The sequence below is a fragment of the Suncus etruscus genome, chromosome 13, assembly GCF_024139225.1.
Source record: "Suncus etruscus isolate mSunEtr1 chromosome 13, mSunEtr1.pri.cur, whole genome shotgun sequence".
NCBI classification, from domain to species: domain Eukaryota; kingdom Metazoa; phylum Chordata; class Mammalia; order Eulipotyphla; family Soricidae; genus Suncus; species Suncus etruscus.
Genome location: NC_064860.1, coordinates 355,163 through 378,232, shown reverse-complemented (window position 1 = coordinate 378,232; position 23,070 = coordinate 355,163). Strand labels below are relative to the sequence as shown.

Here is a 23,070-nt window from a genome sequence, read left to right as displayed (position 1 = left end):
TCCCCCTTTTAATCTGTCTTTGCAAAAAGGAATGGTGCCATATTATATTGCTGGTGTAGTTAGGGGTAAGAATGTCAGGTTATACAATCTCGGTGCCCAGGTTTTGACCTAAGCTTTTTATCCCAGGCAAGACTTTTTCTTGTAGGTTTCATATCAAGCAGAACCAAAACAGGTAAAATTAAAGAAATATATATATATGTATATGTATGAAGTAAATATAAATAAATTTAAAAAAGTAATTAAAGGAAAGAAGTGATGTAAGAGGCTACCTTACAGGCCCAGAGAGATAGCACAGAGGTGTTTGCCTTGCAAGCAGCCGATCCAGGACCAAAGGTGGTTGGTTCGAATCTCGGTGTCTCATATGGTCCCCTGTGCCTGCCAGGAGCTATTTCTGAGCAGACAGCCAGGAGTAACCCTGAGCACCGCCGGGTGTGGCCCAAAAACAAAAACAAAAAACAAAAAAAAGAGGCTACCTTACATTTGGGAATAAACAGAGTAAGAGGCATTATTATAGTGATATTAAACATATAAAGGAAATATAGGCTTCCCCATTACATCTTTTGAGATATTCTTATGGGGGGTGAAATCCAGGGCAAATTTTCAACATATACACTGGTCTTATTGAGTTTGAGAAATGATTTGCAGCAGAAAGAGGTCAGGTAGAGTCCTTATGCTGGGGGTTCTTCTGGAGCTGAATACAGAATTATGCAACAGATTACACTGAGGGGGAGATGAAGGATCACAGGGCATGCGTCAGCAGGAATGTTGGTTGTAGTTTCTTGCCAGGACATGAGATATGGAACCATTTACTTTGGGAACTGATGGTGGCTTATTGGGGCAGGAAGTCGGTATTGGTGCCTAATGAGTTAAGAACTGAGGTTAAAGAGTGTTATATAAGGAGAGATATAGGATCAGGATCAGAGGATAAAAGAATAGAAGAATTTCTGAAGGGGGAGGGATAGTATATAGGATGGGATATATACACTTTAGGCATGGATTGTTTACAATTTAGGTTTGGCACTCAGAGAGGAGTCTACTGTCTACAAACTCATGCCCACATAAAGACAGACATTAGTGATCTATTCTTAAGATGTTGTTAGTGGCCTGACCCTCATAAGATGCAGCCCTTAAATTTTTACTTAAAAAACTTTTGGTGGTTGGGCCAGAGAGAGAGAGAGAGAGAGAGAGAGAGAGAGAGAGAGAGAGAGAGAGAGAGAGAGAGAGAGCACAATGGTAGGGCGTTTGCCTTGCAAGCAGCCAATCCAGGATGGATGGGGATTCAAATCCCGGCATCCCATATGGTCCTCTATGCCTGCCAGGAGTGATTTCTGAACTCAGAGTCAGGAGTAACTTCTGAGTGCTGCCAGGTGTGAACCAAAACACAAAACAAAAAAAAATTGGTGGAGTGCACTCTGTTTGTTGAGATTTGATATATGGTGTTAGATACTGATTCTAGGGCTTCATACCTGTAAGGCATGCGCTCTACTACATGGTTTACATTCCTGGCCCATCTGGTTTATTTTTGAAGTTGCAGAATAAACTTTGTACCATCTTTCTCTAGAACTGGTTTATTGCATTACTCAACACGGCCTTTGTTCATTTTAGCATTTGAACCACATTCCCATCTGGAATACTTTTTTTTCTTCTGCTGAAACATTTATCCAGGAAATAAGCCAGCAGGGCAGGGATGCGCTGGGGTCTCATATCTCCAGGGAAATTAGAACAGCAGTACACAACGAATGCTGAAAAAAGAAAGTCCAATGATAAACTTATTCTAGATATTAGAATCCATTTTCTCTTTAATTCAAAGTACAAAGAATCAGCTAATGAAAGACTCACACTTTTCCAGTCTCATACAATTTGAGAGCTTCCTGGAGTTGGTCAAAAGGCAGTTGATGAGTTATTAGAGGATTTACATTGATTTTATTTTTCATATAATCAGTCACCAGTTGGGGAATACAGTCTCTGGTTTTATAATCTGAAAAATAAAGAGGCTATAGTAATAAGATTTGATAAATACCAAACCAGCCACAAGAACAAAATATAGGACTAGAAAATGTTCAATGAGCTAAGCATATTCTCTGAGTGCAGGAAGTCAAAGTCAAGTCAAGGCTCAGTCCCTGGCACCACATGTTTCCTTCCCTCAAACACAAGGTAGAGCTAGGAGCATACTTCCCTCCCCAGTTAAATAAACCAGGGAATGGGGGAAGTTATTCTGTGAATCAGGGAGATGACTCAGAAGTCAGGATAACATAAATGAGGTCCTAGTCAGCCCCTGCTACTGGGTGGCCTCACATGCACTGCTGTGTGGTGCTGATGGCCCTGGATAGTACTGCATCATCTGGGTTTATTATTTAACTGTCTGACCAGTAAACTGAACTTTGCTTTGAGTAGTTCTCAGGTCCCTTGAGCACTGATTGGGAGCCCTTCATTTTTGGGCCATTGATTATGAGGGTTGAGTTGAAAAAATAAAACACCCGGTGGTTTACAATACTGTTAATGATAGTTTCTTATTTACACAATTCTATCATATTCATCATGAGTATACCCACCTCCTTTTCCCAGGACCCAAATACCATTTATCTCAACCCTCAGCCCTTTGTTGCTAACTTGCTGTGAATGATATCATTCTATATCTTCTTTTTTGACTGGCTTCACTTAACATGATACCTTCTAAGTCCAACCATGTTGCTCTGCACATTGCATCATTAGGTCCTTCTTAGAGATAATAGTGAATCCATTGTGAAAAATGCCTCATTTAAATGAATGGAGTCTCCTACCCATCTCTCTGGTATAGTAGAACATATATGTTCTTCCTACTCCATGAACAAAATTGGCATAAAAAATTTCCATTAGAACATTGGTGAAGATGGTAAGGTTTGTTTACTCAAGCTGTTGGTAAACATTGCTCATATATAAACACTCCACTCCTTTGAGTAGAGGTAGAGGGAAAACAGGGTCTAGACACTAGGTTGGTGCACATAATTTCCCCAAAGTACTGCTACTATAAGTGCTTTTAATTGGTAGAATCAACATGCTTTGATTCTACCAATGCAGATGTGAAGTTGACCGACGTATTCCAAATACTGAAATACCCCAAATCTTTTTTCAGGAGATGCAAATTTTATTTTAACTTAAGCTTTATTTAATTAGATTAACTAAAATTAACTTGTAGGGATCAGAACAATAGTACATACTTGCTTTGCATGCAGCTGACCCAGTTTTGATCCCTGGTACCCCATATGATTCCCCTTACACCACCAGGAGTGTGATCCCTGAATTCAGAACCAGGAGTAATTCTGAGCACTGCTAGGTGTAACTCCCTCAAGCATCCCCTCAAAAAACTTAATTTGTAAAGCACCCTAACTCATTGGAGAAGTCTATGGGAACTTCATTATATCATTGTTTCCCCAAGTAGAGAAATTTTGAATTCCTATGAAGATGAAAGGGAATCAATGAGAGCAATAGGCAGTTGCTTCGATTCACCTACCTACCTCCTAAACATACACCCTTCAGCATCCGTCCAGTAAGCAGCTTTGTTGCATCCAGAGAGAGTTGTAAGTCTGGTGGTGCCATTCCAATGATTGAGCAGACACCATGGCTCAGGTGACAGGATTCCCATGCAGCAAGCTGGTTGTGATGACAGTGACTGTGAGCACTTCTTCAGACACAAATGGCAACAGTCACCCCAGGGGAAGGAACAGGGGAGTTTCTAAATTTCACACCCTTTTCCTGACAGATGCTACTATAATCAGGCTTTACACTGAGAGTTCTTAGATTTTATTAAGAGGACAACATGGTTTAGAGAAGACTCTCATTAGAATGTGTAGTCCTAGCCAACTTTTGCCCCCTCTGCCTCTGCTTTGTGGTAAAAAACAAAAACAAAAACAAAAAAAAAAAACACTTTCCCATTTTATAGAATCATCATGCAAGTGAAGAGTTCTATCCTTCTTAGACCCTACAGACACGGCCTGGAACATCAGAAAGACCATGTGTTTATTAAACAAAGAAGCCCCACTGTGTCTAAGGCTACATGCTGAGTCTTTGCTTGAGCTTCTCACCTGCCATAAATTTTCATTCAAGCAAATCAAAAGTAAATAGGTGATTTTTATTCAAAGAATTCAATTTTCTATGTAGGCAGAACACTCCCTGGCATTGAAGCTAAAGGCATTTTTAAGAATGAATCACTACTGGCCAAGCAAATGGAAGTAAAGCTTAACATATGGGACTACTACTTCTTACTACAAAGTAAGAAGCTTCTGCACTTCAAAGGAAATAGTGACTAAGTTACGAAGGCCATCCACAGAATGGGAGAAGCTATTCACTCAATATCTTTCAAATAAGATTAATATCTAAGATATACAAGACACTGATTGAAACTTACAAGAAAAATATCTAAACCCATCTAAAACGAACAGACATTTATTCAAAGAAGAAATATGGATGGCCAAAAAGCACATGAAAAAATACTTCATATCACTACCATCAGGGAGATGCAAATCAAAACAACAGGATACCATCTCACACCAAAAAAAAAGGTGTTTTTTAATGCATCATAAAAAATCAAGAACAATAAGTTGTGGCTTGGATATGGGGAGATAGGGACACTCATTCACTGCTAGAAGAAATGCCATCTAAACCAGCCTTTTGTGGAAGCAATATGGGCATTCCTCAAAAGCTATACATTGAGCTTCTATATGATCTAGAAATACCACTCCTAGGGATATACTTCAGGAACACACACACAAGTGGACAACAATAAAGAAATGCCCTCTGCACTCCTATGTTCATCAGACTACTATTTATAATAGCCAAAATCTGGAAACAACCCAGGTGCTTGAGAATAGATGATTGGCTAAAGAAACTGGTATATCTACACAATGGAATACTATGCAGTCATTAGGAAAAATAAAGTCATGAAATTTGCTTATACATGAATGAATATAGGAGATTATTATGTTGAGTAAAATGAGTCAGAGGAAAAGGAATAGACATAGAATAACCTTACTCATTTGTGAGATATAAGGAAAACAAGAGGTAGTATGGTAATTATATCCAGAGACAATACAGATAAGGGTCCAGAGATCTATAGAAAGCTTGCAACAAAGAGCGATGAGTGCAGGTAGAGTGAGAAAGGTCTACCAGGACAATGATAGTTGGAACTGACCACTCTGGACAAGAATTCGGTGCTTAAAGCGGAGAAAGAAATATGCAAGTCACCCCTCCATTAACACTAGTGCAAACCACAGTGACAAAAAGAAGAGAGAGAGAGAAAGAGAGAGAAATGATGGGTGGTGGGGAGTGGGAGGGAAATGGGAGACATTAGTGGTGGGAAGGGTACACTGGTGGTCTACATTCTTTGAATGAAATCCAAAATGAACAGTTTTGTAATCAGGTACTTAAATTAAAAAACCAAAATAATTCAATTTTTTAAGGATATATAGTACTTTCCTTCAATCTATTTTTCAGTTCTTAACCATACCATCTTTTCCTTTCCCCTTTCTGACCTATTCTTGTCAACTACTACACTATTCCACTTCCTTTATCTTCTATCAGACACTATAGGTATAAACCAAAGTGTACCAAAGATCTTCATTCTCCCCACTAAATTGTAAGACTAAAGTGCAATGCCCATTTATCCCTGGGTCCTTAGAAACTAACTCCTAGTACCTAGGAGCGCATTTTTCAAGTGAACAAAATGTGTGATATAGGATACAGATAAATAAATAAATGTGAATAGATAATGTTCACATGAAAATATGAAAACATACATGTGAAGGAAGAGCTGAAAAAAAAGAAAAGGGAAGACGTGCAAAATTTATATATGATAATGGTATTTTTTCAAATTGCTTTTACTTTTACAATAAAATACTTTTGATTTAAAGTGAATTTGCATTCTAATTTTAGAGTTGAGCTTCACAAGTCCAAAAGTTATGTGCATTGATAATTGCCTCTATGAGAATACCTAATGTGTCACTACCATTAAAACATCTTCCCGTATCCTAAACTCACACACCATGGTATCAGTTAGTCCGATGGCCTCAAACGCAAAGTCTACACCAACGCCTGTCATTTCCATCACCACCTGCTGGACAGGTTTCTTGAGGTTCTTGGGGTTGAGACAATCAGTGACCCCTAGTGCTTTTGCCCTGGGGAACTTCTCCTCATTGATGTCCACTCCGATGATCCTGGAAGCACCAGAGGCCTTGCATCCTATGATAACGGCACAGCCAATTCCACCAAGTCCAAAAATCACACATGTGGAACCTTGGGTGACCTGCAGATTCAGGAAACATATTTGTATCAGGAATTAAGTCTGGACACAAGCATAATTAATAAAAAATGAATTGATGAAAATCACCAATGAGACTTTTAGAAAAATATTTTCAAAACATTTAAACTATTTGATCTAGTTTTGATTATTTCCTGTGTATATAAATAACCATGATACTGCTAACACACATTCCTTTCTCACCTTAGCTGAGTTGACAACAGCCCCATAGCCTGTTGGCACCTCACAGCTTAGGATGCAGACTTTATCCATGTGGGCAGCAGCATCGATTTTTGCCACTGCAATCTCAGGCACAACTGTGTATTCAGTGAACGTGCTTGTTCGGAAAGAGTGGTAAATCTTCTTTCCTTTGCAGGTAAATCTGCTAGTTCCGTCTAGCATCAGTCCAGAAGAAGGCAGAATACTGAGATATAGAGGCACAAGGGTGGTAAAGAGAGAGTGAACACCTGGGTTTCAGGTTATTGCTTTCTCAAAGAAAATGACAGACTGAAGGGAAAATACTAACTCTTGCTTCTCGCAGAAGTTTCCTTTGGGATACAAGCAGGAGCTGCATTCTCTACATTGTGGCACAATGAGTGTGAGGACCTTATCTCCTATGTTTCAGAAAAAAAGAGAATTAGTTTAGAATATAATTGGTAGAGAAACACAACAGCAAAATTAAAAAGAATTCCTCCAGTGGCTCCAACACTCATAATGGGCAGATTATAGAAGCCAGTATAATGCTGCCCCAATCATGCAACCTGGGTTTAGAAATCTCCTTCTTCTTTCGGAGAAGTGGATATTTATATGGCTGTCTTCTACTGGGATACACACATATAGGTTAGTTCCCCTGTTATGGAGATAGAACAAACTGTAGTGATGAGTCATCTACCTGAATCCTGAATCCTTTGGTTTTAGGTTAAAGAAATCAGATTCCACAGCAGCTGTCACTAAAAGTGAGCAGCCAGATTCCTGCAAGACCCTTGGCTCGTCTCTGATACTTATTTTCTTTTGGGGACATCCTAAGGCACTCTTAACTTCAGAGAATAAACAAAACTGCTTTTCTCTACAGAGCCCTGACTACAATTGCAAACTTCATGATGAATGGGCTGATCCACTTAATTGGGGTTTGTTTGTTTGTTTGCCCTGACACTCTGGGATGGGTCTGGGAAGACTCATCACATTCTGCACAGCCCACCAGAAGGACTCAGACATCTTCTATATGATCTCTGTAAACACATTTTTCTGTAATGAAATGAAAATACCTCTTCTGTCTTATTACAGAAATCTCATAAATTTAGGTAAGGTGCATTTTACCTACATTGACTCCCAATAGTTCTAGGAGTATTATAGAGCTCAGATTTGGGAGAATTTCTTTCTTCTTATTGTTTCTCTTCAAACTTCTCATTTTCCACAAAACCCTTACTAAGACTGTTTTATCAAAAGAAGATAAGCGCCCCTACTTTCTTATTTGCATTTTGTTCTTTCAGATAGAAAGATGAGCCTTTCACACCTGTCCCTCTTGTTGTGCCTGGTGGGACAGTCACAACCTTTCATGGACTGGGTACCTTTATAATTGCTTGCTGAGGGAGTACTGTGAGGATGGCCACCTGAGCTTTCCCACTATGTGCTTTCTTAAATATCTCTGTGTAACTGGTTCTGACCAGTGAGGTTCTGTGAAATATTCATCTGTGTAATTCTTATTCACTTGAACATTTTAGATTGCTGAAAATCACTATGTCAAGATTCTTATGTAAAAATAGGTGCTGGGTGGCTTTACTGTTGATGGTCTACCTGACAGTGCTTAGGACCAACGGAAAATAACTACAGTGTTGAGGGCTGCATAGTAATGCTCTGGGGAACCAAATACAGGTGCTGAGAATCAAATATAGGGCTTTGCACATGCACTCTATTACTTTTCTCTTTCTATCTCTTTGAGCCCTGGAAATAAATTTTGATATGCCTAAAGATATATCTCTTTCTTCAATTCTTTGAAATCTCACTTTTTTGAGGGAGCACACCCAGTGATGCTCAGGGGTTACTCCTGGCTATGCACTCAGAAATCACTCCTGGCTTGGAGACCATATGGGATATCCGGTATCAAACTGGGATCTGTCCTTGGCTAGCGTGAGCAAGGCAGAGGCCTTACTGCTTGTGCCACCATTCCCACCCAGAAATGTGACCTTTCTTAAAAACTATAATTCAAGTTCTATTTAATTATCATTATTCCATTGAGGGCAGGCACTGTGATAAATGCTTGGGGATACAAATTATGTAATAGGTAGTCCTGTCCACTCTTGAGTGCCTAGTTAAAGGTATTGCCCTGTCTTAATTCTCATTTGTAGCTATAGTATTGGTTCAGACATTGTCTCTCTGATGGCAGGAGATGACACAGAGAACCTTTGGGGAGTCTTAGATCATTGGCTACATGGAATATCATGACCCATGATTAGTATGAACTACAAACCAAAGTGTTTTTCCTGTATCTTATGTAAATACATTTTAAGTTCTCCTATTATCCAGAAATAGCTCTTTGGCAATATGTTTGTGAAAATATTTTTCACTTCCTGGTTTCTCTTACCTGGTTTCACTGAGGTAACACCTTCACCGATACTCTCCACAATTCCAGCTCCTTCATGACCTGGGATTAGAGGGAAGTTCATTGGACATGATCCTGTGAGTACATGGTGATCAGAACCACAGATCCCTGATGATATAATCTGCATAGAAGTGAAATGACCAACAGTCAATTGGTTTGGATTTTTTTTATTTCTCTTTTCTTAGACTTAATATTTAAAAAAGTTTCATGAATCATCTCATTTGGCTCTCTATAGTTAGCTCTCTATACTAACCATATAAAGAGACAAAACATTCATTTTCTTTAAATATTAGAAAATATTTTTATAGACTTTGGAACTAGCTGGCTTCTGCTGGGAGGCAGGAGCCCACCAGACATCTTGGGCCTTTCTTGCTTTCCTATGCCTGAGAATTTGATCTCTTCAGCATTCTTCCCTGAGGGCTTGTCTTCTCCAGAGGTGAGTCACCCCGCAAACAGACTTTGGAACTAGCTGGCTTGTACTGATTGGCAGGAGCGCAGCTGCTCTGCTTCATGGCTGTGCATCTTCTAGACAATGAATACCTCCATAACAAGTAGAAAAACCCATAATACAAGAGTGACAATAGGGAAACCTTGTAGGCAAACAACATGCACAGAGAAAAAAGATGATGGCTCTGATGACCCAAAAAAATACCAACCATCTGATTAATCTCTCAGATAAGGAGTTTAGAATAGAAATATGAATGATCCTCATAGAAAACAAAGAAAACATAGCTCAAGCTGAACAGAACACAAAGATAGAAACCAGAAAACTCCAAACTGAAATAACAGGTCTGAAAAACACGGTTGCTGAACTGAAAACCTCAATGGAAAGTCCCTCCAACAGGGTAACAGCAGCCAAGGACAGAATCAGTGAACTGAAAGATCAAATGAAGAACAACTCCATACAGCAGAAGAGATTGGAAAGAACCTTAAGACAAACAATCAGACAGTGGAAAAAGTACTCAAAGAATGTGAACAGATGAAAATAGAAGTCTTTGATAAACTCAACAGAAACAGCATAACAAACATTGAAATCCCAGAGGCCCAGGAAGGGGATCCCCAGGAAGAATCAACAATCAGACATCAACACAGAGAAACTTCCAGTGCTAAAAACTGCATGCAAACAAATCTTGCATGCCCAAAGAGTAACAGTCAAAAGAGACCCGAAGAAAAACACCCCAAGACACAGCATAGTTACAAAGACAAACGAATCCCACAGATAGAGATAGAATACTGAAAGCAGAAAGATCAGAAAGAGAAATTACATTCAAAAGACATCCTTAAGATATACGGCAGACATGTCACAAGAAACTCTCAAGGCCAGAAGACAGTGGTGAAATATTGTGACAAGACTGAATGAAATGGAGGCTTCACCTAGAATACTGCACCCAGCCTGACTCATGTTCAGGTTTGAAGGAAGGATACATAGCTTCATAAGCAACAGTTCATAAACTTTACAGAGGCAAAACCAACCTTAAAAGAAAAAATGAAAGGTCCAAGACAAGAGAGACCAAAAGACACACAAAACGTATTCACAAAGATGATATTAAATCTGATGACAATCATCTCCCTCAATGTCAATGGACTAAATGTACCAGTTAAGAGACACAGAGTGGCTAAATGGATAAAACAAAAAAAGATGAAACCAACCTGATGCCTACAAGAAACACATCTGAATAGTTAGAACAAACATAAACTCAAAATCAAAGGCTGGAGGAAAATCATCCAAGCAAACACCCTTAAAAAAGTTGGGGTAGCCATATTAATGTCAGACAACACAAACTTTAGACTCAGAAAAGTTGTAAGGGATAAAGATGGACACTTCATACTAATCAAGGTATATGTGCAACAAGAAAATAATCGCACTACTAAGCATATATAAACCCAATGAGAGACCAGTAAAAATATCTAATATTATTATTAACAAATTTGAAAGAAGATATCAATAATAACACAATAATAGTGGGAGACCTCAACACGGCCTTGTCAACATTTAATATGTCAGTTAGATTATAACCCAACAAAAATATACTAGCCTTGAAAAGAGAAATGGAAGAAAGAGGCCTAGTATATGTATATATAATATATATATAGTGTGTATATGTATATATATATATATATATATACACACACACACACACACAACACTCAAATCCCCAGAAAACTGGATACACATTCTATTCCAATGCACATGAGGAATTCTCCAGGATAGGCCACATGCTGGCCCATAAAACATACCTCCATAAAATCAAAAGAATAGAAATTTTGCAGCCTACATTTGCTGACCACAGGCTCTGAAATTAGATGAGAACTACAAAGAGACACAAAAGAAAAACTTTGATACCTGGAAATTAAACAGCCTACTGCTGAACAACCAGTGGGTCCGAAATGAAATCAAAGAGGAAATTAAAACATTCCTGCAAACTAATGACAACAATAAAGACACGAAAATCCAAACCTATGGGACACAAAAGCGGCACTGAGAGGAAAATTTATAGCTTTGCAAGCACACATCGTGAAGGTAGAAGGGGCATACCTGAATAGCTTAAGTGTATAGCAACTTATACACTTAGAAAATTATCAACAAAAGGAACAAAAAATAAAAAGACAGAGGAAAATAACAAAGATTAAAGCAGAAATCAATGAAGTGTAAACTTAAAAGACAATCCAAAAGATCAACAAATGCAGAAGTTGATTCTTTGAATAAAATAAACAAGATTGATAGACCACTGGCAAAACTCACAAAGAGAGAAAAACTTGATAACCCGTATGAGTAATGAAAAGGGGGAGATCACTACAGATATTGCAGAGATTCCAAGGATAATCAGAAACTACTTTGAAAAACTCTATGCCACTAAACATGAGAACCTGGAAGAAATTGATAAATTCTTGGACTCTTATAACCTTTCACAGTTCAATAAAAAAAAGATGTAGCATATCTAATCACCACCATCACTATGGAGGAAATTAAAACAGTAATCAAATGTCTGCCCAGGCCCAGATGATTTCACTAATGAATTCTTTCAAACCTTTTAAGAGGAACTACTACCAATCCTGGCCAGGCTCTTTCATAAAATTAAGAAAACTAGAACACTTCCAAATAGCTTTTATGAAGCCAACATCACCTCGATACCAAAACCCAAAATACATGCTGCCAAAAAAGAAAATTATAGACCAATATCCCTGATGAACACAGATACAAAGATCCTCAACAAAATCCTAACAAATAGGATCTAATGCCTCATTAAGAAGGTCATTCATGATGATTAAGTACGTTTCATCCTAGGAATGCAAGGATGGTTTAACATCTGCAAATCTATCAACATAATAAACAACATCAACAACAATAAAAATAAAAATTACATGTTCATATCAATAGACACGAGAATAGAAATTTAGAGAAAAATAGAGAAAGCATTTGATAATGTACAACTCCCATTCTTGATAAAAACTCTCAACAAGATGGAAATGAAAGGAACCTTTCTCAATCTAGGCAAGGTCATCTACCACAAGACAATGGCAAATATTATCCTTAATGGAGAAAAACTAAAATTCTTTCCTCTGAATTCTGGTACAAGACAAGGCTCTCCTTTCTCACCACTCCTATTCAACATAGTACTGGAAGTACTTGCTATAGTGATTAGGCAAGAAAAAGATATCAAGGGCATCCAGATAGGAAAGGAAGAAGTCAAGCTCTCACTGTTTGCTGAAGACATGATACTATACTTAGAAAATCCTAAAGACTCTACCAATAAAACTTCTAGAAACAATAGATTCATATAGCAAGGTGGAAGGCTACAGTTAACACACTAAATCAATGGACTTTTTTAATGGTAGTTCTCAGTGTAGTTATTTCTTTTCTTTCCTTTTTTAATTTAACCAACTTTATTACATACATGATTGTATTTGGGTTTCAGTCATGTAAAGAACACCACCCATCACCAGTGCAACATTCCCATCACCAATGTCCCAAATTTCCCTCCTCCCCACCCAACTCCTGCCTGTACTCTAGACAGGCTTTCTATTTCCCTCGTACATTCTCATTATTAGGATAGTTCAAAACGTAGTTATTTCTCTAAGTAAACTCATCCCTTTTTTTGCGGTGAGCTTCATGAGGTGAGCTGTAACTTCCAGCTTTTTTCTCTTTTGTGACTGAAAATTATTATTGCAAAAATGTCTTTTATTTTTCTTAAAACCCATAGATGAGTGAGACCATTCTGCATCTCTCTCTCTCTCTGTGTGACTTATTTCACTCAGCATAATAGATTCCATGTACATCCATGTATAGGAAAATTTCATGACTTCATCTCTCCTGACAGCTGCATAATATTCCATTGTGTAAATGTACCACAGTTTCTTTAGCCATTCATCTGTTGAAGGGTATCTTGGCTGTTTCCAGAGTCTTGCTATGGTAAATAGTGCTGCAATGAATATAGGTGTAAGGAAGAAATTTTTGTATTGTATTTTTGTGTTCCTAGGGTATATTCCTAGGAGTGGTATAGCTGGGTCGTATGGGAGCTCAATTTCCAGTTTTTGGAGGAATCTCCATATTGCTTTTCATAAAGATTGAACTAGACTGCATTCCCACCAGAAGTGGATAAGAGTTCCTTTCTCTCCACATCCCCGCCAACACTGCTTGTTCTCATTCTTTGTGATGTGTGCCAATCTCTGGGGTGTGAGTGGTACCTCATAGTTGTTTTAATTTGCATCTCCCTGATGATTAGTGATGGGGAGCAATTTTCATGTGTCTTTTGGCCATTTGTATTTCTTCTTTGTCAAAGTGTCTGTTCATTTCTTCTCCCCATTTTTTGATGGGATTAGATGTTTTTTTCTTGTAAAGTTCTGTCAGTGCCTTGTATATTTTGGAGATTAGCCCCTTATCTGATGGGTATTGGGTGAATAGTTTCTCCCACTCAGTGGGGGGGGGGGGGCTCTTGTATCCTGAATGCTATTTCTTTTGAGGTGCAGAAGCTCTCAGTTTAATATATTCCCATCTGTTAATTTCTGCTTTCACTTGCTTGGAGAGTGCAGTTTCCTCCTTGAAGATGCCTTTAGTCTCAATGTCCTGGAGTGTTTTACCTACGTGTTGTTCTATATATCTTATGGTTTCGAGTCTGATATCGAGGTCTTTCATCCATTTGGATTTAACCTTCATACATGATGTTAGCTGGGGGTCTAAGTTCAATTTTTTGCAAGTGGCTATCGAGTTGTGCCAACACCACTTGTTGAAGAGGCTTTCTTTGCTCCATTTAGGACTTCTTGCTTCTTTATCAAAAATTAGGTGATTGTATGTCTGGGAAACATTCTCTGAGTATTCAAGCCTATTCCACTGATCTGAGGGCCTGTCTTTATTCCAATACCATGCTGTTTTGATAACTATTGCTTTGTAGTACAGTTTAAAGTTGGGGAAAGTAATTCCTCCCATATTCTTTTTCCCAATGATTGCTTAGCTATTCGAGGGTGTTTATTGTTCCAAATGAATTTCAAAAGTGCCTGATCCACTTCTTTAAGAATGTCATGGGTATCTTTAGAGTGATCACATTAAATCTGTACAATGCTTTGGGGAGTATTGCCATTTTAATGATGTAATGAACTTTTTATACACCGATAATGATAGGGAAGAAATGGACATTAAGAAAACAACCCCATTCACATTAGTGTCACACAAACTCAAATATCTTGGAGTCAACTTGACTAAAGACGTGAAGGTCCTATGCAAAGAAAAGTATAAAACCCTGCTTCAAGAAATAAGAGAGAACACACAGAAATGGAAACACATACCCTGCTCATGGATTAGCAGGATTAACATCACTAAAATGGTAATACTCCCCAAAGGATTGTACAGATTTAATGTGATCCCTCTAAAGATACCCATGACATTCTTCAAAGAAGTGGATCAAACACTTCCGAAATATTTTTGGTACAATAAACACCCTCAAATAGCTAAAGCACTCATTGGGAAAAGAAATATGGGAAGCATTACTTTCCCCAATTTTAACCTGTATTACAAAGCAATAGTTATCAAAACAGCATGGTATTGGAATAAAGACAGATCCTCAGAACAGTGGAATAGGCTTGAATACTCAGAGAATTTCCCAGACATACAGTTACCTAGTTTTTCATAAAGGAGTAAGAAATCCTAAATAAAGCAAGTGGTGTTGGCATAACTGGTTTAGCCACTAACAAAAAATTGAACTCAGAACCCCAGCTAACACAATGAATGAAGGTAAAATCCAAATGGATTAAAGACCTTGATTTCAGACCTGAAACCATAAGGTATATAGAACAACACATAGGTAAAACACTCTATGATATTGAGACTTAAGAAGGAAACAGCACTCTCCAAAAAGTGGAAACAGAGATAAACAGATGGGAATATATTAAGTTGAGAAACTTCTGCACCTCAAAGAAAATATTGTCCAGGATACAAGAGCCACCCAGTGAGTGGGAGAAACTATTCACCCAATACCCATCAGATAAGGGGCTAATCTCCAAAATATACAAGGCACTGACAGAACTTTACAAGAAAAAAACATCTAATCCCATCAAAAAATGAGGAGAAGAGATGAACAGACACTTTGACAAAGAAGAAATATAAATAGTCAAAAGGCACATAAAAACAAGCTCCACATCACTAGTCATTAGAGATGCAAATCAAAACAACTATGAGGTACCATCTCACACCACAGAGATTGGCACATATCACAAAGAATGAGAACAAGCGGTGCTGGCGGGAATGTGGAAAGAAAGGAACTCTTATCCACTGCTGGTGGGAATGCCATCTAGTCCAACCTGTATGGAAACTGATATGAGATTCCTACAAAAACTGGAAATTGAGCTCCCATATGATCCAGATATACCACTCCTATGGATATACTCTAGGAACACAAAAATACAATACAAAAATTTCTTCCTCACACCTATATTTATTGTAGTGTTATTTACAATAGCCAGATTCAGGAAACAACCAAGATGCCCTTCAATGATGAATGGCTAAAGAAACTGGTATATATACACAATGGAATATTATGCAGCCATCAGGAGAGATGAAGTCATGACATTTTCTTATACATGGATGTATATGAAATCAATTATGCTTAGTGAAATAAGTCAGAGGGAAAGAGATAGATGCAGAATAGTCTCACTCATGTATGGGTTTTAAGAAAAATAAAAGACATCTTTGCAATAATCCTCAGAGACAAAAAGAGGAGGGCTGGAAGGTGCAGCTCATGGCATGAAGCTCACCACAAAGAGTGGTGAGAATTAGAGAAATATCTACACTGAGAATTGTTTTAACAATGTGAATGAATGTGGGAAGTGGAAAGTTTGTTTAGAGTACAGGGTTGGGTCAGGTGGGGAGGAAGGAGATTTAGGACATTGGTGGTGAGAACGTTGCATCAGTGAAGGGGGTGCTCTTTACATGATTGAAATCCAACTACAATCATATTTGTAATCAAGATGTTTTAAATCAAGATATTAATAATATCCCAATAATATAATATCTCAATGCTTACCACAGGCTGTGTTCTTTACACTGACTGAATAGAAATAGAAGGTACAGTAAATGCTCCCCTTATACACCTTAAACCAGGCCATTTACCTGGTGTGTATTGTGAATGGGGGACCAAAAAAGATATTAATAAAAAAAAAAGAAAAAGAAAAATTAAAGCCATTCTGGGAGAGGTGTTTTATGGCTGCAGCAGAGCCAGTTCAAAATGATCCTCACGTGCAAACATGCAAGACAGAGATCAGGTTCCTCCCTTCATGGATTGGGCAAGCTCCCTTCTGTGAACAGCAATAAAGCATGTCTTATCTCTGTCACCCCAGTTGAACAATGTGGAAAAGAACATTCAAAGAGTTATGTAACTTGCCCAAAGTAATGTGGTGTATATTTAGATGTAATAGTATATGTGGATCTTAATATATACTTTGTCTCATATGATTTTAAAATATGGGGGTAAATAACATATTGTGAAAAATAAAAATTTATATAAAATGATTTATATATCATAATTAAACAACTTATTGAGACACACCAAACATTTTTAATATAATATTTATTTTAATCATAGTGGCTTACATATCATTGACGATAATATTTTAGGTACATATTAACATAAAAACAGGGGAGTTCCCATCACCAAATTGTCCTCCCTCCACCTCCGCTCCCGTCCTACCTCCCATATCCTCCTCTCTCACCCCCAGGGCTGCTAGAATAAGTGGTCCCCTCTGTGTCTAGCTTACTACTTAGAGGTCCTACACCTGTTTGGTCTTGGTACCTCCCTTATTTCCCGCTCTAATTGGAAGGCGGGACTAGATAGTTCAAGTTATGTGGTTTTGTTTGAAGAAGAGAAAGGTACTAAACTGGGGGAAAAATCAAATATGCCGAAAATACAAAAAAATGGGCAAAGTCCTTCTGGAGGCTCTCATCCTAGGTTTGAGAGATGAAGGGGAAAAGGAGAGTAAAATACCACGACAGTACAAAAAGAAGAGTCAAGTAAAATATCCAGTGAGCACTCCAACAATAAAGATGAGCACCACATAAAGGCCATGGTCTTGAGATTAAAAAAACATGGCAGAGCACATAAAGGAAGAAAAGAAAAGAAGAAAAAAAAATGTAAGTGGAGACAACAACTTCAATAACCACACCAAAACAAAGAAATCGACAAAAACTAGATAAATAACTAAAAAAGAAAATTGTTTTGTACTTTTTTGCCTTTTTTTTTTCCTTTTTTCTTCCCTCCTGCACAGGCACAATAAATAATGGGGTCATTCAAAAAGGAATTCCCTCGGCCTAAGAGATACAGGGTTTCTCTGCCCTTGAAGAATATTGTTATGGGATTAACTATAGACTCCTGTCAGGTTCATTTATTCTCCTCTTGGTGCTTTTGTGGTGTATGGAAGACTTCTGCTCCGTCCTGGGTGATAAAATCAGACCACTGTATCTAGAGATCTTGGTGTCTGCACAGGTCAGGGATTGGACCTTATGATGAAGTCTTTGTGGTTCTAGAAGTTCTGTTCCCTCAGTGTCATTTTAATCCTTCTTCTGTGGTTGGTGGTCTTGGTCTTTGTGCTGATCCTAGGGTGGGGCCTGGGATAGCGTCTTTTGTTATGTTTCTAGAAGACCCATTCCGTTGCAAATTGCCTCAGACAGACCTCTGGAACTAGAGGTCATGGTTGTTATGCAGGTCATAGCTCAATCGCTAGACTAGGCCTTTTTTATTGGTCCCAGGATACATATAGTCAGATCATGGTTCTATCAGCCAGTCATCTGTAAATCGCGATCTTGGCATTTGGACAGACCAAAGGGTGACAAGTCTTCTGATTTTGTTTTATCGTTAGCTGGAGAAACACCAAACTTTTGACCTAATGTTATAAAACATAACTTTAATGCTCTGGAAACTGGCTGCTTAAAACTTTAAACTTGTGCATTGCAAGTACTCTTTAAAATTGCTATTTATTATAATTTTATAATTGTAATAATTACTATTTTGGTCACATTCAGCTGTACACAGAGATTAGCTATGGCTGGTTTAGCTATGCTGGGTATTAAACCTACATCAGCAGCATGCATAGTAGTGCCTTTCTCATTGTACTATCTCTCCAGTCTGCAAGTGCTCTTTAAATTAACAGCATAAAGTGAATTTCAGTTAAACTAATTATTGAAAAATTTAATTTCCACTGCAAAGTGTTAGGACTTCTCATAGGTCTAACTTTTTTTTTTGCATAAAGGCAAGTCATCCCAATTACACAGAGCACAAAAACGCATTCCCTGCAGTACAACCAGCCCCTATGTCCCTACTATGCCAGACATGCAGCCAGAAAAGTATATGCCCAAGCATACTGACTAATCCTTTTATTCTATTTCAGTGTCTACAGTTTTAGTGACCCATTTTATAGCTGGAATATGAGAGACAAATGGTTTGCTGTGGTAAGGGGGAGAGAAGACTTCTGCCAGTGGGGAGTGTATGTGGCTTGATTTTCTGCTGCTGATGTAGCTTCTAGGAGCTGTCAGAGGCAACAAGTGTTATTTTAGATATGTAGCAGGCTGCAGCTACTGGTCAGTTCTCTACATGGTTAAGGATATGCCATTATTTGTGGGCAGCCTTAATAAGGAAGCCAGAAAGACTAGCCTGGACTCTAGGGTGGGTCAACCCTGGTCTGATGCTATCTCAGGGTCCCAGCCCTTAATCATCATTCTGTAGGTTACCCTAGATTTATTTGTAAGAAAAGCCATTGTAGTTTAGGACCATATCAGAGTGAAAATAGAGAACTTTAGTGACAGTGATGGGCAATAAGTGCTTTTGAATAACTAGTTAATAGAAAAATGTAACTTCTCAATAGCAGTGACTAAACCCCCTTCTTCATATTTTTATCAAATTTTTATTTTTTGTAGTTTTGTTCTATTTTACTTATTTTATATAAAATACTATATATATATATTTTATTTTAAAGTACTTGACATAACAGCAGACATATTTGCTTGCTTTTTCTCACTGACACTCTGTCACTTTTTACCTCCTTCATTCTATTTCTGGCATTTCTCTGGTTCCCTCATACTTCTCTTTATAACCTAACCATCTTCCTCCACCTTCTGCTTTGATTAGGATTATGACTTTTTACAGTTGTTGATTGAGTTGGATCAAGTGTTGAGTTCCGTAGTCTTAAATTAGAAGGTGTATAAGTTTAACGCTTAATAAGATTTTAAGTAGTAACACTTTTAATTCTAGGTGTTTAATAATTCCATAATCTTGAGATATACTGATAGACAAGTTAGTATATCCCCATCCCTGTGAACTCTCTTTAGTAACAGAGCCCAGATGCCTAGGATTGAACCCATCTTAGCCATGTACAATGTGAGCACCATACCCTGCTATACTATCTTTCTGTCCCCAATTTTATTTTAGGAATATTTCAACTACAGAGCCACTACACTTCTAAGTGTGTCCTTTTTCTCCCCGAAAAGAATATCTCAGTTATCCTAATGGTCCCACTATCTGGGGATTCCTGATGAGGGGGAAAACATTAAGTTTATTATTTTATTTATTTGTTTTGGGACTACACCTGACAGTGCTCCCAAGGGTCATTCCTGGCAGGGCTCCAGAGTGCCATATGTGATAGATGGGATTGAAGTTGGGTCAACTACATGCAAGGCAAGACCCTTTTTGGATATACTGTCTTGCTAGCCCCCATTTATTTGTTTTTAAAATTATTCCTTTACTAAGAAAGTGAGCTTACCAGAAATCATGTGTGCATACATAAATATATTATACTTATTTTATAGATAATTTATATTAAAACTAAAATTTATTTTTAAATAAATAAACTTCTGGATTAAAATACAGGCAAAGACCTTTGATACAACGTTGTCAGGTTTTCACCCAAGAAGTCTCTAACAATTTTAGTTTCCCAAGTGAAATAATTGGATATTGTTATTAAATATGTTTGTTATTATCTTTGATAATCTGAAGAAAATAAAGCCTTTTTCACTGCTGGTGCTATAACATAGGGCTTCACAAATGCAAGACACAAACTCTGCTATTGAACTATAACTCATATCCCAAAAGTGATATCTTAGTTTAGCTTCAGTGCACTTTGGCTTATTAATGAACATAGTATAGACTTCTTGTTATTAATTAATGAATTAGTTAATTGATAATTTTTGTTTGTTTGGTGGCCACACCCAGCACTGGCTCTGTACTCTACTCAGATATCACTCCTGGCAGTGCTTGGGGGACCATATGGGATGCCGCAGATAGAGCGTGGGTCAGTCTCATAATAGTAGTATATCCTACTATCCCTCTAGCCCTTAAAGAACTATTTTATCTATTTATTGATTGATTGATTGATTTTTACTCAAGCCTATTTCTTTTTAAAAAATAATATTTTTATTTAAACACCATGATTACAAACACGTTTATAGTTGGGCTTTAGTTACAAAAAATACACACATCCTGCACCAGTGCAACCTTCCACTATCAATGCTCTCCCATCTCCCTCCTCCCCTATCCTCTGCCTGTTTTTGAGACTCGCATTCTACTTTATGAGATACTTTAGAGGCCAAATTTACTTTCCCTACAGTGTCCATATCTTAAGACTTAAATTCACCTTAATTCGAACTTCTCCAGCCTTTGGGAACTCAACTTGCACATCCTCAATTGTCAGAGGAGAATTTGTGGCCCAGGCAATGGCTGCCCGGCATGTGATTATCTGTTGGCAGGAGAAAAATAAGATAATGTCACTTCGTGGTAGCATTTCACATTTACTGAGCATAAAGGTGATGCTTGTTAACTTGGGGGCAGACCCAGTAGTCCTGCTCTCTGAGCTACCTTTCAGGTCGCCCAGCATAAAGAGCTCTTAACTGAGTTTTCTTTCATTCTGTGCAAATTAGCACCTTCAGTATACAAGATACGATGTTTGCCTTTTCCTCTTTGGAAAATATTCTTTTTGTTCTACAGAACGTTCCTTTTGTTCTTACACCAATGCTCATTGACTTGAGCACTTTAACTATTTAAATTTTATCTGTTTCCTGTGCAAGTTTACTGATCAAGTAACTAAAGCTATTCTGAGTTGAGGAAATCTTACATCTTCAGAAAATCAGGACTCTAATGAAGCAGATAACATATCTCTTGTAATTAAAAGATAAGGAGCTTACATGTTACAAATTATATATAAAGTATGAATTATTTATGGAAATAATTGTTTCAATAAAATTCACCTACAAAGCTCAAGTAAAATTACATAACTGTGAAAACTTTTTTCTCAGGTTCTTGAGAAACCATTTTCCTAGTCAAGATACAAATTTGGAAAACAAGTATGACACCCAGTTTTGCCATTTTTAAAATTGTAGTGAAAGTTTTTCAACAAGAAAGTTGTGTATTTAGGTTTATGCCATCTTACTGAGAATGCTGTGGGCTCTATGTTCTTCCATGTAGCATTCAAAGTACCAGATGGTAATTTTAAACTATCACTGAAGTGACTAGTATAACATAATTTGTTTAGCATTTGCTTTCAGGGTTACATTCTTAAAAGTTTCTACATCTATAAGCATATAAATTTCTGTGTCAAATAATAGATATATTTTAAAGACTTTTAATACATATCGTCAAGTTATTACCTCAGAAGTTTCTAGCAATTTTTCCTCCTTCCCCTGCTACCCTATGGCGACCCATGAATTTCTACAGATTAAAAATATTTGATAGTTTGATTAGAGAAAATGATGCCTTAATTTAGTTCAATGTACTCTGTGGTTAACTAATAAAATACACCGATCTATTTTAAAGGAAGTACTTACTTTACCCAGAGTGTCCATGGTGAATTTTCTGGTTTCCTCGGTGCTTGAATAAATGTCTCTTCTCTGACGGCTCCTCAACAAAGTAGACTTATTATTAAATATTTACAACTGAAAGCTATTAAAAGTCATTACATAATCACAGATCACATGAGGAAAATTAGAGGAGAGACAGTTTGCAATGTGTGCAAGTGAGGACTATAAGGGAACATAGTAAGGTGTGGCACCAGGAGAAGCAGTTTTACTGGTATCAGTGGGTGAAAATGAATATTCAAAAATGGAAAAATGTTAAAAAAAAAGGCTGAAGAAACAGCCATATAAATAGTTAATAACAAGCACTTTAATTTGAAAGGTATTGCTAGTTCCAGGCTATAAAAAATAAAATTTTCCTGGTCTCCAGGAGTTGAAGAGATGAAAAAGCACCAATGAAACCATCTATTGTAGGAAAGTTGAGAGCTAGATGATGATTATAAGGCAAGTGCTAAAGATAATGGGAAGTCAAAGTAAATCATTTGAGTGTCATGCAATTGAGAGTTTAGCTGCTGCTTAAAGAAACGGAATTTTTTTCTAAATTAGAGAACAGAGAACCCGAGAACAGGGCAGGGGTTTAGGAACCCAATTTGAACTCTGGTTTGAGCACCAGCATTGTAAGGTCCCCCAAGTGCTGCTGGGAGTGAGCTCTAAACGCCGAGTGGGCAGTAGCTCCTGAGCTCCAGTGAATGTAACCCGAGGCCTCTGGCTCTCCCCGCAATTCCCCCAATCCCTTCTAACTAAAAAGAATGACTCATATTCTGAAGGGAACTATTATGGACCAATGGGCCTAAGGATAGGGACTGGGACCATGTTAAAGGTATTTATGATGTTCCGTTTTGCCGCATATGTGAAAATGATGGTTGTTGCATTTCTTTT

At 37.7% G+C, this 23,070-nt stretch overlaps 1 protein-coding gene and 1 non-coding gene across 2 annotated transcripts; one reads left to right on the top strand and one right to left on the bottom strand.

The window, feature by feature from the left end:
• Positions 1-1,717: 1,717 nt before the first annotated feature.
• Positions 1,718-22,182, bottom strand: LOC126025496 (alcohol dehydrogenase 1-like). The gene is made up of 9 exons (XM_049785298.1): positions 22,165-22,182; positions 20,979-21,080; positions 8,853-8,991; positions 6,798-6,885; positions 6,476-6,695; positions 6,017-6,277; positions 3,495-3,630; positions 1,840-1,978; positions 1,718-1,742 (listed from the first exon to the last, which is right to left on the bottom strand). Exons 1-9 carry the CDS (start codon positions 22,180-22,182, stop codon positions 1,718-1,720), a joined length of 1,128 nt encoding a protein of 375 aa, XP_049641255.1.
• Positions 16,368-16,500, top strand: LOC126026407 (small nucleolar RNA SNORA51). The gene has a single exon (XR_007501692.1). It is a non-coding gene; the product is annotated as a small nucleolar RNA SNORA51 (small nucleolar RNA).
• Positions 22,183-23,070: the final 888 nt, after the last annotated feature.